This window comes from Pangasianodon hypophthalmus, chromosome 20 (genome assembly GCF_027358585.1).
Source record: "Pangasianodon hypophthalmus isolate fPanHyp1 chromosome 20, fPanHyp1.pri, whole genome shotgun sequence".
Classification (NCBI taxonomy): domain Eukaryota; kingdom Metazoa; phylum Chordata; class Actinopteri; order Siluriformes; family Pangasiidae; genus Pangasianodon; species Pangasianodon hypophthalmus.
Window position 1 is genome coordinate 258,081 of NC_069729.1, and position 21,429 is coordinate 279,509.

The window sequence follows — 21,429 nt, forward strand, 5'->3', positions numbered from 1 at the left end:
CATTGTAATCTCACACACGATAATCACACACACTGTAATCTCACACACGATAATCACACACACTGTAATCTCACACACACTGTAATCTCACACACACACTGTAATCTCACACACTAATCACACACACACTGTAATCACACACACACACTGTAATCACACACACACTAATCTCACACACACTAATCTCACACACACTGTAATCTCACACACTGTAATCTCACACACTGTAATCACACACACGATAATCACACACACTGTAATCTCACACACACTGTAATCTCACACACACACTGTAATCTCACACACTAATCACACACACACTGTAATCACACACACACACTGTAATCACACACACTGTAATCTCACACACACTGTAATCTCACACTGTAATCTCACACACTAATCACACACACACTGTAATCACACACACACACTGTAATCACACACACACACTGTAATCACACACACTGTAATCTCACACACACACTGTAATCTCACACACTGTAATCACACACACACTGTAATCTCACACACACTGTAATCTCACACACACTGTAATCACACACACTGTAATCTCACACACTGTAATCACACACAATAATAATCACACACACTGTAATCTCACACACACTGTAATCACACACACTGTAATCTCACACACTGTAATCTCACACACACTGTAATCTCACACTGTAATCTCACACTGTAATCACACACACACACTAATCTCACACACACTGTAATCTCACACTGTAATCACACACACACTAATCTCACACACACTAATCTCACACACACTGTAATCTCACACACTGTAATCTCACACACTGTAATCTCACACACACACTGTAATCTCACACACTAATCACACACACACTAATCTCACACACTGTAATCTCACACACACTGTAATCACACACACTAATCTCACACACACTGTAATCACACAAACACACTGTAATCACACACACTGTAATCTCACACACACTGTAATCTCACACTGTAATCACACACACACTGTAATCTCACACACACTGTAATCACACACACTAATCTCACACACACTGTAATCACACACACACTGTAATCACACACACACTGTAATCTCACACACACTGTAATCTCACACACACTGTAATCACACACACTGTAATCTCACACACTGTAATCTCACACACTGTAATCACACACAATAATGATCACACACACTGTAATCTCACACACACTGTAATTACACACACTGTAATCTCACACACTGTAATCTCACACACTGTAATCTCACACTGTAATCACACACACACACTAATCTCACACACACTGTAATCTCACACTGTAATCACACACACACTAATCACACACACACTAATCACACACACACTAATCACACACACACTGTAATCTCACACACTGTAATCTCACACACTGTAATCTCACACACGATAATCACACACACTGTAATCTCACACACGATAATCACACACACTGTAATCTCACACACGATAATCACACACACTGTAATCACACACACTGTAATCTCACACACACTGTAATCTCACACACACACTGTAATCTCACACACTAATCTCACACACTGTAATCACACACACACTAATCTCACACACACTAATCTCACACACACTAATCTCACACACACTGTAATCTCACACACTGTAATCACACACACTGTAATCTCACACACACTGTAATCTCACACACTAATCACACACACACTGTAATCTCACACACTGTAATCACACACACACTGTAATCTCACACACTGTAATCTCACACACACTGTAATCTCACACACTGTAATCTCACACACTGTAATCTCACACACTGTAATCTCACACACACTAATCACACACACACTAATCACACACACACTAATCTCACACACACTAATCTCACACACTGTAATCTCACACACTGTAATCACACACACACTAATCTCACACACTGTAATCTCACACACACTGTAATCTCACACACACACTGTAATCTCACACACTAATCACACACACACTAATCTCACACACACTAATCTCACACACACTGTAATCACACACACACTGTAATCACACACACGCTGTAATCTCACACACTGTAATCACACACACACTGTAATCTCACACACACTGTAATCTCACACACACTGTAATCACACACACACACTGTAATCACACACACTGTAATCTCACACACACTGTAATCTCACACACACTGTAATCTCACACACTAATCACACACACTGTAATCACACACACGCTGTAATCTCACACACTGTAATCACACACACGCTGTAATCTCACACTGTAATCTCACACTGTAATCACACACACACTGTAATCACACACACTGTAATCTCACACACACTGTAATCTCACACACTAATCTCACACACTGTAATCTCACACACTGTAATCTCACACACACTGTAATCACACACACACTGTAATCTCACACACACTGTAATCACACACACACTGTAATCACACACACACTGTAATCTCACACACACTAATCTCACACACACTGTAATGACACACACACACTGTAATCACACACACACTGTAATCTCACACACTGTAATCACACACACGCTGTAATCTCACACACTGTAATCTCACACACACACTGTAATCACACACACACTGTAATCTCACACACACTGTAATCACACACACACTGTAATCACACACACACACTGTAATCTCACACACACTAATCTCACACACACTGTAATCACACACACTGTAATCTGACACACACACTGTAATCTCACACTGTAATCACACACACACTGTAATCTGACACACACTGTAATCTGACACACACACTGTAATCTCACACTGTAATCACACACACACACTGTAATCACACACACACTGTAATCACACACACACTGTAATCTCACACACTGTAATCACACACACTAATCTCACACACTGTAATCTCACACACACTGTAATCACACACACTAATCTCACACACACTGTAATCACACACACACACTGTAATCTCACACTGTAATCACACACACACTGTAATCTGACACACACTGTAATCTCACACACACACTGTAATCTCACACACTGTAATCACACACACTGTAATCACACACACACTGTAATCACACACACACTGTAATCTCACACACTGTAATCACACACACACTGTAATCTCACACACTAATCTCACACACTGTAATCTCACACACACTGTAATCTCACACACTGTAATCTCACACACACTGTAATCTCACACACACTGTAATCTCACACACACTGTAATCTCACACACTGTAATCTCACACATTGTAATCTCACACACACACACTGTAATCACACACACACTGTAATCTCACACACTGTAATCTCACACACACACTGTAATGACACACACACTGTAATCTCACACACTGTAATCACACACACTGTAATCACACACACACTGTAATCTCACACATTGTAATCACACACACACTAATCACACACACACTAATCTCACACACTGTAATCTCACACACACACTGTAATCACACACACTGTAATCTCACACACTGTAATCACACACACACTGTAATCTCACACATTGTAATCACACACACACTGTAATCTCACACACTGTAATCTCACACACACTGTAATCTCACACACTGTAATCTCACACACACTGTAATCACACACACTGTAATCTCACACACACACTGTAATGACACACACACTGTAATCTCACACACTGTAATCTAACACACTGTAATCTCACACACACTGTAATCTCACACACTGTAATCACACACACTGTAATCTCACACACTGTAATCACACACACTGTAATCTCACACACACTGTAATCACACACACTGTAATCTCACACACACTGTAATCACACACACTGTAATCTCACACACTGTAATCTCACACACACTGTAATCACACACACTGTAATCACACACACACTGTAATCTCACACACTGTAATCTCACACACACTGTAATCTCACACACACTGTAATCTCACACACTGTAATCTCACACATTGTAATCTCACACACACACACTGTAATCACACACACACTGTAATCTCACACACTGTAATCACACACACTAATCTCACACACTGTAATCTCACACACACTGTAATCACACACACTAATCTCACACACACTGTAATCACACACACACACTGTAATCTCACACTGTAATCACACACACACTGTAATCTGACACACACTGTAATCTCACACACACACTGTAATCTCACACACTGTAATCACACACACTGTAATCACACACACACTGTAATCACACACACACTGTAATCTCACACACTGTAATCACACACACACTGTAATCTCACACACTAATCTCACACACTGTAATCTCACACACACTGTAATCTCACACACTGTAATCTCACACACTGTAATCTCACACACACTGTAATCTCACACACACTGTAATCTCACACACTGTAATCTCACACATTGTAATCTCACACACACACACTGTAATCACACACACACTGTAATCTCACACACTGTAATCTCACACACACACTGTAATGACACACACACTGTAATCTCACACACTGTAATCACACACACTGTAATCACACACACACTGTAATCTCACACATTGTAATCACACACACACTAATCACACACACACTAATCTCACACACTGTAATCTCACACACACACTGTAATCACACACACTGTAATCTCACACACTGTAATCACACACACACTGTAATCTCACACATTGTAATCACACACACACTAATCTCACACACACTGTAATCACACACACTGTAATCTCACACACACACTGTAATGACACACACACTGTAATCTCACACACTGTAATCTAACACACTGTAATCTCACACACACTGTAATCTCACACACTGTAATCACACACACTGTAATCTCACACACTGTAATCACACACACTGTAATCACACACACTGTAATCTCACACACACTGTAATCACACACACTGTAATCTCACACACACTGTAATCACACACACTGTAATCTCACACACTGTAATCTCACACACACTGTAATCACACACACTGTAATCACACACACACTGTAATCTCACACACTGTAATCTCACACACACTGTAATCTCACACACTGTAATCACACACACTCTGTAATCTCACACACGATAATCACACACACACACTGTAATCTCACACACTGTAATCTCACACACACACTGTAATCTCACACACACTGTAATCACACACACTGTAATCTCACACACACACTGTAATCTCACACACACTGTAATCTCACACACACTGTAATCTCACACACTGTAATCTAACACACTGTAATCTCACACACACTGTAATCTCACACACTGTAATCACACACACTGTAATCTCACACACTGTAATCTCACACACTGTAATCTCACACACTGTAATCACACACACGATAATCACACACACTGTAATCTCACACACACTGTAATCTCACACACACACTGTAATCACACACACTGTAATCACACACACACTAATCTCACACACTGTAATCTCACACACACTGTAATCTCACACACTGTAATCACACACTGTAATCACACACACACTGTAATCTCACACACTGTAATCACACACACACTGTAATCTCACACACTGTAATCACACACACTCTGTAATCTCACACACGATAATCACACACACACACTGTAATCTCACACACTGTAATCTCACACTGTAATCTAACACACACACTGTAATCTCACACACACTAATCTCACACACACTGTAATCACACACACTAATCACACACACTGTAATCTCACACACTGTAATCTCACACACTAATCTCACACACACTAATCTCACACACTGTAATCTCACACACTGTAATCTCACACACACTGTAATCACACACACACTGTAATCTCACACACTAATCTCACACACACTGTAATCTCACACACACTGTAATCTCACACACTGTAATCTCACACACACTGTAATCTCACACACACTGTAATCTCACACACTGTAATCTCACACACACTGTAATCTCACACACTGTAATCTCACACACACACACTGTAATCACACACACACTGTAATCTCACACACTGTAATCTCACACACACACTGTAATGACACACACACTGTAATCTCACACACTGTAATCACACACACTGTAATCACACACACACTGTAATCTCACACATTGTAATCACACACACATTGTAATCACACACACACTAATCACACACACACTAATCACACACACACTGTAATCTCACACACTGTAATCTCACACACACACTGTAATCACACACACTGTAATCACACACTGTAATCTCACACACTGTAATCTCACACACTGTAATCACACACACACTGTAATCTCACACACACACTGTAATCACACACACTGTAATCTCACACACTGTAATCTCACACACACTAATCACACACACTGTAATCACACACACTGTAATCTCACACACTAATCACACACACTGTAATCTCACACACACACTGTAATGACACACACACTGTAATCTCACACACACACTGTAATCACACACACTGTAATCTCACACACTGTAATCACACACACACTGTAATCTCACACACACACTGTAATCTCACACACACACTGTAATCTAACACACTGTAATCTCACACACTGTAATCACACACACACTGTAATCTCACACACTGTAATCTCACACACACTGTAATCTCACACACACACTAATCTCACACACACTGTAATGACACACACACTGTAATCTCACACACTGTAATCACACACACTGTAATCTCACACACACACTGTAATCTCACACACACTGTAATCTCACACACTGTAATCTCACACACACTGTAATCTCACACACACTGTAATCACACACACTGTAATCACACACACTGTAATCACACACACTAATCACACACACTGTAATCTCACACACACACTGTAATGACACACACACTGTAATCTCACACACACACTGTAATCTCACACACACTGTAATCTCACACACACACTGTAATCTCACACACTGTAATCTAACACACTGTAATCTCACACACACTGTAATCTCACACACTGTAATCTCACACACTGTAATCTCACACACACTGTAATCTCACACACACTGTAATCACACACACACTGTAATCACACACACTGTAATCTCACACACTAATCTCACACACTGTAATCTCACACACTGTAATCACACACACGATAATCACACACACTGTAATCTCACACACACTGTAATCTCACACACACTGTAATCTCACACACTGTAATCACACACACACTAATCTCACACACTGTAATCTCACACACACTGTAATCTCACACACACACTGTAATCTCACACACTGTAATCTAACACACTGTAATCTCACACACACTGTAATCTCACACACTGTAATCACACACACTGTAATCTCACACACTGTAATCTCACACACACTGTAATCTCACACACTGTAATCTCACACACTGTAATCTCACACACACTGTAATCTCACACACACTGTAATCACACACACTGTAATCTCACACACTAATCTCACACACTGTAATCTCACACACTGTAATCACACACACGATAATCACACACACTGTAATCTCACACACACTGTAATCTCACACACACACTGTAATCACACACACACTAATCTCACACACTGTAATCTCACACACACTGTAATCTCACACACACTGTAATCTCACACACGATAATCACACACACTGTAATCTCACACACACTGTAATCTCACACACACTGTAATCTCACACTGTAATCTCACACACACTGTAATCACACACACTAATCTCACACACACTAATCTCACACACTGTAATCACACACACTATAATCTCACACACACTATAATCTCACACACTAATCTCACACACACTGTAATCTCACACTGTAATCACACACACACACACTAATCTCACACACACTGTAATCACACACACTGTAATCTCACACACACTGTAATCACACACACTGTAATCTCACACACACTGTAATCTCACACACACTGTAATCACACACACACACTAATCTCACACACTGTAATCACACACTGTAATCTCACACACACTGTAATCTCACACACACTGTAATCACACACACTGTAATCTCACACACACTGTAATCACACACACACACACTAATCTCACACACTAATCTCACACACACTGTAATCTCACACTGTAATCACACACACACTAATCACACACACACTGTAATCACACACACACTGTAATCTCACACACACTGTAATCTCACACACACTGTAATCTCACACACTGTAATCACACACACTGTAATCTCACACACACTAATCTCACACACACTGTAATCTCACACACTGTAATCTCACACACTGTAATCTCACACACGATAATCACACACACTGTAATCTCACACACTGTAATCTCACACACACACTGTAATCACACACACTGTAATCTCACACTGTAATCACACACACACTAATCTCACACACACTGTAATCTCACACACACACTGTAATCTCACACTGTAATCACACACACACTGTAATCACACACACTGTAATCTCACACACACTGTAATCACACACACTGTAATCTCACACACTGTAATCTCACACACTGTAATCTCACACACACTGTAATCACACACACTGTAATCACACACACACTGTAATTACACACACTGTAATCACACACACACTGTAATCACACACACACTGTAATTACACACACTGTAATCACACACACTGTAATCTCACACACACTGTAATCTCACACTGTAATCACACACACACACTAATCTCACACACACTGTAATCTCACACACTGTAATCACACACACACTGTAATTACACACACTGTAATCACACACACACTGTAATCACACACACACTGTAATTACACACACTGTAATCACACACACTGTAATCTCACACACACTGTAATCTCACACTGTAATCACACACACACTAATCTCACACACACTGTAATCTCACACACTGTAATCACACACACACTGTAATCTCACACACTGTAATCTCACACTGTAATCACACACACACTGTAATCTTACACACACTGTAATCTCACACACACACTGTAATCTCACACACTAATCACACACACACTGTAATCACACACACTGTAATCACACACTGTAATCTCACACACTGTAATCTCACACAATAATAATCACACACACTGTAATCTCACACACACTGTAATTACACACACTGTAATCACACACACTGTAATCACACACACACTGTAATTACACACACTGTAATCACACACACACTGTAATCACACACACACTGTAATCACACACACTGTAATCACACACACTGTAATCTCACACACACTGTAATCTCACACTGTAATCTCACACTGTAATCACACACACACACTAATCTCACACACACTGTAATCTCACACTGTAATCACACACACACTAATCACACACACACTAATCACACACACACTGTAATCTCACACACACACTGTAATCTCACACACTAATCACACACACACTGTAATCACACACACTGTAATCACACACACTGTAATCTCACACACTGTAATCTCACACAATAATAATCACACACACTAATCTCACACACACTGTAATTACACACACTGTAATCACACACACTGTAATCACACACACACTGTAATTACACACACTGTAATCACACACACACTGTAATCACACACACTGTAATCTCACACACACTGTAATCTCACACTGTAATCTCACACTGTAATCACACACACACACTAATCTCACACACACTGTAATCTCACACTGTAATCACACACACACTAATCACACACACACTAATCACACACACACTGTAATCTCACACACTGTAATCTCACACATTGTAATCTCACACACGATAATCACACACACTGTAATCTCACACACGATAATCACACACACTGTAATCTCACACACACACTGTAATCTCACACACTAATCACACACACTAATCACACACACTGTAATCACACACACACACTGTAATCACACACACACTAATCTCACACACACTAATCTCACACACACTGTAATCTCACACACTGTAATCTCACACACTGTAATCACACACACGATAATCACACACACTGTAATCTCACACACACTGTAATCTCACACACACACTGTAATCTCACACACTAATCACACACACACTGTAATCACACACACACACTGTAATCACACACACTGTAATCTCACACACACACTGTAATCTCACACTGTAATCTCACACACTAATCACACACACACTGTAATCACACACACACACTGTAATCACACACACTGTAATCTCACACACACACTGTAATCTCACACTGTAATCACACACACACTGTAATCTCACACACACTGTAATCTCACACACACTGTAATCACACACACTGTAATCTCACACACTGTAATCACACACAATAATAATCACACACACTGTAATCTCACACACACTGTAATTACACACACTGTAATCACACACACTGTAATCTCACACACTGTAATCTCACACACACTGTAATCTCACACTGTAATCTCACACTGTAATCACACACACACACTAATCTCACACACACTGTAATCTCACACTGTAATCACACACACACTAATCTCACACACACTAATCTCACACACACTGTAATCTCACACACTGTAATCTCACACACTGTAATCTCACACACACACTGTAATCTCACACACTAATCACACACACACTGTAATCTCACACACACTGTAATCACACACACTAATCTCACACACACTGTAATCACACAAACACACTGTAATCACACACACTGTAATCTCACACACACTGTAATCTCACACTGTAATCACACACACACTGTAATCTCACACACACTGTAATCACACACACTAATCTCACACACACTGTAATCACACACACACTGTAATCACACACACTGTAATCTCACACACACTGTAATCACACACACTGTAATCTCACACACTGTAATCTCACACACTGTAATCACACACAATAATAATCACACACACTGTAATCTCACACACACTGTAATTACACACACTGTAATCTCACACACTGTAATCTCACACACTGTAATCTCACACTGTAATCACACACACACACTAATCTCACACACACTGTAATCTCACACTGTAATCACACACACACTAATCACACACACACTAATCACACACACACTAATCACACACACACTGTAATCTCACACACTGTAATCTCACACACTGTAATCTCACACACGATAATCACACACACTGTAATCTCACACACGATAATCACACACACTGTAATCTCACACACGATAATCACACACACTGTAATCTCACACACGATAATCACACACACTGTAATCACACACACTGTAATCTCACACACACTGTAATCTCACACACACACTGTAATCTCACACACTAATCTCACACACTGTAATCACACACACACTAATCTCACACACACTAATCTCACACACACTGTAATCTCACACACTGTAATCTCACACACTGTAATCACACACACTGTAATCTCACACACAGTGTAATCTCACACACTAATCACACACACACTGTAATCTCACACACTGTAATCACACACACACTGTAATCTCACACACTGTAATCTCACACACACTGTAATCTCACACACTGTAATCTCACACACTAATCACACACACACTAATCACACACACACTAATCTCACACACACTAATCTCACACACACTGTAATCTCACACACTGTAATCTCACACACTGTAATCACACACACGATAATCACACACACTGTAATCTCACACACACTGTAATCTCACACACACACTGTAATCACACACACACTGTAATCACACACACACTAATCTCACACACTGTAATCTCACACACTGTAATCACACACACACTAATCTCACACACTGTAATCTCACACACACTGTAATCTCACACACACACTGTAATCTCACACACTAATCACACACACACTAATCTCACACACACTAATCTCACACACACTGTAATCACACACACACTGTAATCACACACACGCTGTAATCTCACACACTGTAATCACACACACACTGTAATCTCACACACACTGTAATCTCACACACACTGTAATCACACACACACACTGTAATCACACACACTGTAATCTCACACACACTGTAATCTCACACACACTGTAATCTCACACACTAATCACACACACACTAATCTCACACACTGTAATCACACACACGCTGTAATCTCACACTGTAATCTCACACTGTAATCACACACACACTGTAATCACACACACTGTAATCTCACACACACTGTAATCTCACACACACTGTAATCTCACACACTAATCTCACACACTGTAATCTCACACACACTGTAATCTCACACACTGTAATCACACACACACTGTAATCTCACACACTGTAATCACACACACGCTGTAATCTCACACACTGTAATCTCACACACACACTGTAATCACACACACACTGTAATCTCACACACACTGTAATCACACACACACTGTAATCACACACACACTGTAATCTCACACACACTAATCTCACACACACTGTAATCACACACACACACTGTAATCACACACACTGTAATCTCACACTGTAATCTCACACACACTGTAATCTGACACACACTGTAATCTGACACACACACTGTAATCTCACACTGTAATCACACACACACACTGTAATCACACACACACTGTAATCACACACACACTGTAATCACACACACACTGTAATCTCACACACTGTAATCACACACTAATCTCACACACTGTAATCTCACACACACTGTAATCACACACACTAATCTCACACACACTGTAATCACACACACACACTGTAATCTCACACTGTAATCACACACACACTGTAATCTCACACACACACTGTAATCACACACACTGTAATCTCACACACACTGTAATCACACACACACTGTAATCTCACACACACACTGTAATCTCACACACACACTGTAATCTCACACACTGTAATCACACACACACTGTAATCACACACACTGTAATCTCACACACTGTAATCTCACACACACTGTAATCTCACACACACACTGTAATCTCACACACACACACTGTAATCTCACACACACACACTGTAATCACACACACACACTGTAATCACACACACACACTGTAATCTCACACACTGTAATCACACACACACACTGTAATCTCACACACAGAGTTTATTCAGAGTCTCTCAGTAACGTTATGTGGATTTATTTATTTTATACTATAATTATTTTCAGACGGCAAAGTGAACCTGAGTGAAGATTTGAGAAGAATGAAAGAGGACGTTTGTAGCCCTGAACCTCAGTCAGACTGAGTGAAGGATCTCACACACACACACACACACACACACACACACACACACACACACACGGCCTCGTTAGAACTCGTCTTGGTCTGTAAAGGTCTGCGTCAGTACCTACATGAGCATGGACTGCAGAGCGTTCCTGACCGACGCCATCTCCTCCTGCTGCTGTGGGGAAACACGGCGCTCGGTTACGTGCGTTCTGATTGGCTGAGAGCAGCAGAGTGGACTACACACCGCTCGTGTTCGCGCACTCAGACTATCAGACCTGACGGTTTATCACACTCACTGTGTTTATCAGGAGTTTCTTCTGCAGCAGCGCCATCTCCTGACGTAATTCACTCATGGCCACAATGGTCTGCTCCTCGTGAGCATCCTGAAGATCCTGTGTGCTCTGCAGGACAAAGCAACAAATAAAATCATTCCAAATGTTAATAAAACATCACCCAGTTTCATTCAGAACACACACACACACACACACACACACACACACTACAGTACAGACACAACAGGAAAATTTATCACAAACTTTTCTAGATATTGGAAAATGTTGGAAGAAACTGTTAGCTAAAGATCTCAAGAAACATCTATTTAACAAGATTTATTTTTAATAAAAGGGTTTTTTTAGTATCTCTCACACACACACACACACACACACACGAGGTGGACTGAAGAACTGCAGTGTGAACCTGATTACTTTTACAATTATCATCTGTGCAGAAGTTCTGCATGCGTGACTTTATTAATGCGCATCTTTTTGAACAAAAGCTCTGTGTGTGTGTGTGTGTGTATGTGTGTGTGTGTGTGTGTGTGCGCATGTGTGTGTGTGTGTGTGTGTTTACCTTGATGTAGAGATCTACAGTCTCCTTGAGCATCTTCAGTCTCTCAGTTTGTGAAGCTCTCATCTGCTGAAACATCATCTGCTGACGCTGGAACAGAGACTGACATCAAATAAACACCATTAAACACCACTACAGTGTCAATCACTACATAATACTAAAATAATACTAAAAGCAGTAAAAATCTCATCACGTTGTTTAATGTGTGTGTGTGTGTGTGTGTGTGAGAGAGTTACATTAGTACTCTAACAGTTCTGTATTTTACTGAGTGATGATGTGTGAGTACAGTATTTCTCGTTTCTCTGCAGGTTCCAGTTCTACAGTTGGTCAGAGATGATCATCAGTACCGTGAGTTTCCTGTCCTGGTCTTTGCTCCTCTGCATGTCGCTCTGCCACTGCTGGAACACGGACGAGAACTCAGCACTGTAATCCTCACACACCTGAGCTCTGGAATACGCAACACAGAAGAAATGTCATTAAGCTGCTCGTCTGACAGAGAGACAGACAGATTTAATCTACGCTTGCACAGAAATCTTCAAACACATTACAGTTATTAATCAATATTAATCAAATCGTGATTATGATAACTGATATAATTAACGGTGTGTTACCGCTCTCTCTGATGAGACCTCCACAGGGCCTCGATCGTCTGCTGGCTGGTTTTCAGAGACGAGCTGGTGAACGACTCCAAACACTTCCTCTTAGCCATAAACGACTTGTTTATGTCCACTGGAGGAAGGAACACAAAGAGAATCTAATGAGCCAGTGTATGAAGTCACACCCGACAGACACGTCCAGAGATTTTATACTCAATCACAATCACAATCTGAATCTCAATTTCCAATATTATCAGGACATTTAGAAAGAAATCTGCACGTTCCTCAGTCACTTCAATATCTGTTTCGTCTGATCTTTCCCCCACCTCAGGATGGGACAGAAGAGTTCTGGCATGTAAAAACGAAGCCATGAAATGCAGATCCCGTGGAATATAACGTTAGTGTTTCAGAACGTTATGACTTTATTAAAATAACACAGACATTCAGAGATGAATGAATAAATAAAATAAAATATATATTCTAAATAAAATAAGTCAGTCATGGTGATGCTATGGGCTAATATGTTCTGTCTCTTGTGTACTGATCGATCAGACATTATTAGCAGTGCAGTTATGGAGAACCTTCAGGAGGAGGCTTCCTAAGTAGGGAGAAGATTTAGGGAGTGTTTGTGCTCCTGAGGTAACGCTTGTCCAATTCAGAGAGCAGCAGGATGTCTTCTTGGGCAGCGGTTCTCAAGGTGTGGTCTGAGGAGACTCCCAGGAGTTCAGATTATAAAACTTTATATATTTATTATTGTGTTCTTCTAGTTATTAACCCATTTGACCGGTCACTTGATTTGAATGTACTTAATGAAAACCTCAAAAACAGTCAGACTATAAATAACGGTGTCGTGGTGGTCATGCTGGAGCAGGTTTGGGCTTCTTAGCTCCGGTGAAGAGAAACTGTGATGCTACAGCGTACAGAGACGTTCTGTACAACCGTGTGCTTCGGCTGTTGCTGTAACGGTTCGGGGAAGAAGCACATACGGGTGTGATGGTCAGGGGTGCACATACTTTTGGGTGTGTGGTGTATGTTAGAGTTAAAGGGGTCCCTTTACAAAGAGTCTCAGAAATCTGTTCTCCAGATGAGTCCCAGGAAAACCCGAGTTCTACTGAGGAACAGTAATTGTTCGTGAATATCAGGATAAGAACGTACTGCGCTAAATGGTTAAGCAGATGAACACGTGCACCATGAACATCACGATCCGTAAACTCCTTCAGTAAAAACACACACTACAGAGGAAACGTGGTGTAGAGAAATACAGCACCTCTGAAACAGTCCAGCATGGTCTTCACCTCACCGCTGCAAACAGAGACAACGTTAGTATTAGCAGTAACGTTAACGCTAACACAAGACACGACACCAACGCCATAAATAAAACCTTACGGTGACGCGAGGGCTCGGCCGTACATCGGTGCAATACCAACATCACTACATCACAATACTCTTTTCTGAGATATCGGATACCGTGATACCTTTTTATTACATTTTTAAAATGTTTTTTTAATGATTTATGATTTTTTTTTAACTTTTAAATCACACTTTTTTTAAACATATAAACAATTAATTAATTAAATTTAATTTAGTTTCATTTGTCTAGTGCGTTTAACAATAGACATCGTCACAAAGCAGCTTTACAGAAATAAAACCATTTTAAAATTAAGACTCAGGAGGAACTCATCCTCAGCTGGGTGACGCCGGAGCGTGCGATTATAAATCATTCGCTCTGTAACTGTGAGCTACACGAACGCGTCCTGCAGTTTAACCACGAAACGGATTATAGTTTTCACATGACGTCTGTTTTCAGTTTGCTGTAGATTAATTTCTGTAGCCGTTAAATGAAGTGTTTGTAATTAAACTCTGCTGGACTGCTGGGAGTTTGTGAGCCGACATACGAACTGTGTGACATTCAGTGGCTGGTGGGCAGGTGATGATTACAGGAGAGTTTATTTTCACATTCTGAGCTTTATTATTATTTATTATTATATATTTTTAATTTATTTATTATAGTTTCCTCACCCAGGTGAGACAGTGAGACTCCTGTCTGTGGACGTGCGGCGCTTCTGTCTCTTTACTGTCGCACCTGAACAAACACAGCTTCATAGATTTACTTCACATTAAACATACATGTGATGCAGGTGTGATGTTGTGATGCAGGTGTGATGCAGGTGTGGTGCAGGTGTGGTGCAGGTGTGGTGTAGTTGTGATGTAGGTGTGATGCAGGTGTGATGTAGTTGTGATGTAGGTGTGATGCAGGTGTGATGTAGGTGTGATAGTAGTGATGCAGGAGTGATGCAGGAGTGATGCAGGTGTGGTGCAGGTGTGATGCAGGTGTGATGTAGGTGTGATGCAGGTGTGATGTTGTGGTGCAGGTGTGATGTTGTGGTGCAGGTGTGATGTTGTGGTGCAGGTGTGATGCAGGTGTGATGTAGGTGTGATGTAGTTGTGATGTAGGTGTGATGCAGGTGTGATGTAGGTGTGATGCAGGTGTGATGTTGTGGTGCAGGTGTGATGTTGTGGTGCAGGTGTGATGTAGTTGTGATGTAGGTGTGATGCAGGTGTGGTGTAGGTGTGATGCAGGTGTGATGTTGTGGTGCAGGTGTGATGCAGGTGTGATGTAGGTGTGATGTAGGTGTGATGCAGGTGTGATGTTGTGGTGCAGGTGTGATGTAGGTGTGATGTAGTTGTGATGCAGGTGTGATGTAGGTGTGATAGTAGTGATGCAGGAGTGATGCAGGTGTGGTGCAGCTGTGATGCAGGTGTGATGCAGGTGTGATGTTGTGGTGCAGGTGTGATGTAGGTGTGATGTAGTTGTGATGTAGGTGTGGTGCAGGTGTGATGCAGGTGTGATGTAGGTGTGATGTGGTGTAGGTGTGATGTAGTTGTGATGTAGGTGTGGTGCAGGTGTGATGCAGGTGTGATGTAGGTGTGATGCAGGTGTGATGCAGGTGTGATGCAGGTGTGATGTTGTGGTGCAGGTGTGATGTAGGTGTGATGCAGGTGTGATGTAGTTGTGATGTAGGTGTGATGCAGGTGTGATGTAGGTGTGATGCAGGTGTGATGCAGGTGTGATGTTGTGGTGCAGGTGTGATGTAGGTGTGATGCAGGTGTGATGTAGTTGTGATGTAGGTATGGTGCAGGTGTGATGTAGGTGTGATGCAGGTGTGATGCAGGTGTGATGCAGTGGTGCAGGTGTGATGTAGGTGTGATGTAGGTGTGATGCAGGTGTGATGTAGTTGTGATGTAGGTGTGATGCAGGTGTGATAGTAGTGATGCAGGAGTGATGCAGGTGTGATGTAGGTGACACTTCAGGTGCTGCTGCTCAGGTGTGTGTGTGTGGAGCAAATATAAATCTTAATTTATGTAAAATAACATTTACAGCACTAACAGTGTAGTAAAATCTGTATCCGTTCTTCTTTATGATAAATACCTGTGCTACTGGTGTCTCTGGATGAAGTGCAGTCTTTAAGAGACATTGTTCTTCATTAATAAATTAATTAATCTTCAGTTTTAGCTCCTGTGAGAGAGACGGTACAGCGCTCAGCAGCTAGCTAACCTTACCACTGCTAATACACCTTAACTACTAATAAACACTACTTACTAATACCTTAACTAACTAATCTCAGCCATACATCTGTTTTACTTAAAATTAGACTTTCAACATTATTTGAATTAGCTACTTATCTGTATAGTTAAATGTAATTAAAGGAACGTTGGTAGAATTAGCATGCTAACAACCAGGCTAATAGAACGTTAGCTAGCTGTAGTTACTTAACTAAAACTTAAAAATAAGTTTTTATGACCTGAACAAACATTTAAACAAAAAATACTAACGTTTTTAAAAATACGAAACTACATCAACACGATTCTAACTGCTAAGCTAACTGCCTTTTTTTTTTTTACCTCAGCCGGTGCATTAGCCGGTTAGCATTTAACAGCTCGCGCACTCAGTGACGTCACTAAACCGTTAGCGCTCGTGCCATTCAAAAACAACAACGACCGCGTGTTTAATACTATTTTTTTTTTTTTTTTTGTTATTGCGGATGTTTGTTTTTTTTTTTTATATATATATATTTTAATCTGATATTTACTTTAGTTCAGTGACTTAATACAAAATTTATAACAATTACAGTATTTTATATCATCGTTAGCAGCTGAAGAGTGGTCACGTGCGCGCTGATGACGTGATGGTCGCGAACCGAATCTTTTGGAATGAATCTTTTTTAATGGGTCTTTCAGCAGTGGGTCTAAATGATTCCGTTAAAAAAGAGTCGATTCAATTTCAGGTCAGTTTCTATTCACGCGCGAACAGTTTATTAACACCCTCGGTTTGTGTAAAAATGACTTATTTCCCCCGGTGAAATCCCAGTGTGATTCTTTATTCACTGTTATACTATTGTGGGATTTAATAATTAATATATAAAATATTTTTACACTATTATTTCAGACATAAATATAAAACTTCCTAACTACTGATCGATTTTATGTTAATGACTAAACAGCGCCATCTCCTGGTGTCTTATCAGATCTACAGCAGCGTTTTAAATGTAAAATAAAACAGTATAACTTCAGTATAGTGTGTTCACTTTACTCACAACTAACACAATTACACAAAACAAAAAGATTAGAACAGTAAACAAATATTCATTAAAAATAGGCAACAGAGACATTACGGAGCAGCCTCCTTCATCCGGGTATTTGATGTGACGTCAGCGTGTCTCGTGACACTGAACAGGAAGTGGCTTGAGGAGGTGGATAAAGTAAACATAAAGTAAAAGTGCAGGAATAAAACTAATCGGTGTGTGTGTGTGTATCAGAGAGAGAGATTATCTACAGGAATGATTAACGACACGGACACATAACAGACAGACCGGAAGTTGCGTCATGAGGTGACAGGAGTAATTTAAAAGCAGGTAAACATCATGTGTGTACATTTATCATGTGTTTCATTAAACTTCAAGCAGAAAATGAAAGTTTCTGTTATTGTGTAATTGTGATGAAGTGTTAAAGATTCTGATGTGTGTTAAATTAAATCTGAGCTATGTGTAAATCACTCATATTCACACACAGGAAGTGAGAGTGTGATCACACACAGCTTCATCCCAGGAGCTTTCACTAAACTGTGTGTGTGTTTTCTCATTCAGGACCTCAGATACAGACACACACACACACACACACACACACACACACACACACACACAGGAGCCTGGCTGTGGACTCTGCGCACGGGGACGGCGTCTCACACACGGATTAAAGGTGAAGTTTGTTTAAAATGTAATGTTTAAAGTTTAAAAAGCAGGATGTGAAACTGTGAGCTGTACTGTACTGTACTCTTACCATGAGGTCTGAGTTACAAGAGTTAAATCACATGCAGCTGTGACGTCACTGTGACTTTAAGGCGGGGCTTGTTTGATTGACAGGTTGTTAAAATGCCTCTTCGTCTGTCAGGAACTCGCTACCGAGAGCCGCAAAACACCCAAAGTGCACACGTACGGCGCTGTAGTGCGCAGTGGCTTTGGGAGGTTTACTGCTGTCACTGCGACACCGATACGATACGACTGATGTGCTGGTTTAAAAAGTCAGCTCAGCTACCTGCAGAGAGGGCGTGTGTGTGTGTGTGTGTGTGTGTGTGTGTGTGTGTGTGTGTGGTGTTGCTCTTTAACAGTACTAATCAATAAAGGATCACACACACATTTAAAACCTGTTTCAGAAAATCACAATGCAGCAGATCTCACTCATTTCACTGTTATATTTCCCTCCTCGTGTGTGTGTGTGTGTGTGTGTGTATGTGTGTGTGTGTGTGTGTGTGCAGGGTGGTGGAGATGTGGTGGTTCCAGGAGGGGTTGTGTTTCCTGCCAGTGTTGCTGGTGGTTTGGACAGCAGCTACATTTGTTTTCGCTTACATCACAGCCGTGGTGCTGAGACACGTCGACCCGTTCGTCCCCTACATCAGGTGCCTTCTGAGTACACTACACCCTACACCCTATACACTACACCCTACACCCTACACACTACACCCTACACCCTACACACTACATCCTATACACTATACACTACACCCTGTACACTACACCCTACACCCTATACACTACACCCTACACCCTACACACTACATCCTATACACTATACACTACACCCTGTACACTACACCCTACACCCTATACACTACACCCTACATCCTATACACTACACCCTACACCCTATACACTACACCCTACACCCTACACACTACATCCTATACACTATACACTACACCCTGTACACTACACCCTACACCCTATACACTACACCCTACACACTATACCCTACACACTACACCCTACACCCTATACACTACACCCTACACACTACACCCTACATCCTATACACTACACCCTACACACTACACCCTACATCCTATACACTACACCCTACACACTACACCCTACATCCTATACACTATACACTACACCCTACACACTACACCCTACACCCTATACACTATACACTACACCCTACACACTACACCCTACACCCTATACACTACACCCTATACACTACACCCTACACACTACACCCTACAT

The 21,429-nt window shown here is 41.0% G+C and overlaps 2 protein-coding genes across 5 annotated transcripts in view; one reads left to right on the forward strand and one right to left on the reverse strand.

Annotated features, from left to right (window-relative positions):
- LOC113525738 (dihydropyridine-sensitive L-type skeletal muscle calcium channel subunit alpha-1) overlaps positions 1-21,429 on the forward strand; it is a 257,951-nt gene that overhangs the window by 74,696 nt on the left and 161,826 nt on the right. The gene's annotated exons all lie outside the window — the stretch shown is intronic.
- LOC113525772 (synaptonemal complex protein 3) lies at positions 13,286-18,788 on the reverse strand. 4 transcript variants are annotated; one of them, XM_026912357.3, is made up of 9 exons: positions 18,770-18,788; positions 18,297-18,383; positions 16,886-16,949; positions 16,134-16,168; positions 14,882-14,999; positions 14,618-14,717; positions 14,274-14,372; positions 13,721-13,825; positions 13,286-13,599 (listed from the first exon to the last, which is right to left on the reverse strand). In XM_026912357.3, exons 2-9 carry the CDS (start codon positions 18,340-18,342, stop codon positions 13,546-13,548), a joined length of 621 nt encoding a protein of 206 aa, XP_026768158.3. In that variant the 5' UTR covers positions 18,343-18,383; positions 18,770-18,788; the 3' UTR covers positions 13,286-13,545. The 4 variants fall into 4 exon arrangements, with proteins under 4 accessions (XP_026768158.3, XP_026768159.3, XP_026768160.3 ...); XM_026912358.3 differs by lacking the exon at positions 18,770-18,788 and adding an exon at positions 18,701-18,765; XM_026912359.3 differs by lacking the exon at positions 18,770-18,788 and having other exon boundaries at positions 13,286-13,596; positions 18,297-18,761.

Bases quoted from the DNA above. Each gene is read 5' to 3' on its own strand.
- LOC113525772 (XM_026912357.3), bottom strand. From the start codon at position 18,342: ATGTCTCTTAAAGACTGCACTTCATCCAGAGACACCAGTAGCACAG. The intron at 16,169-16,885 runs GTGAGGAAACTA...CTCTGTTTGCAG, and splicing joins AGTCTCACTGTCTCACCTGG to CGGTGAGGTGAAGACCATGC. The intron at 14,373-14,617 runs GTACTGATGATC...ATTTGATGTCAG, and splicing joins ACCAGGACAGGAAACTCACG to TCTCTGTTCCAGCGTCAGCA.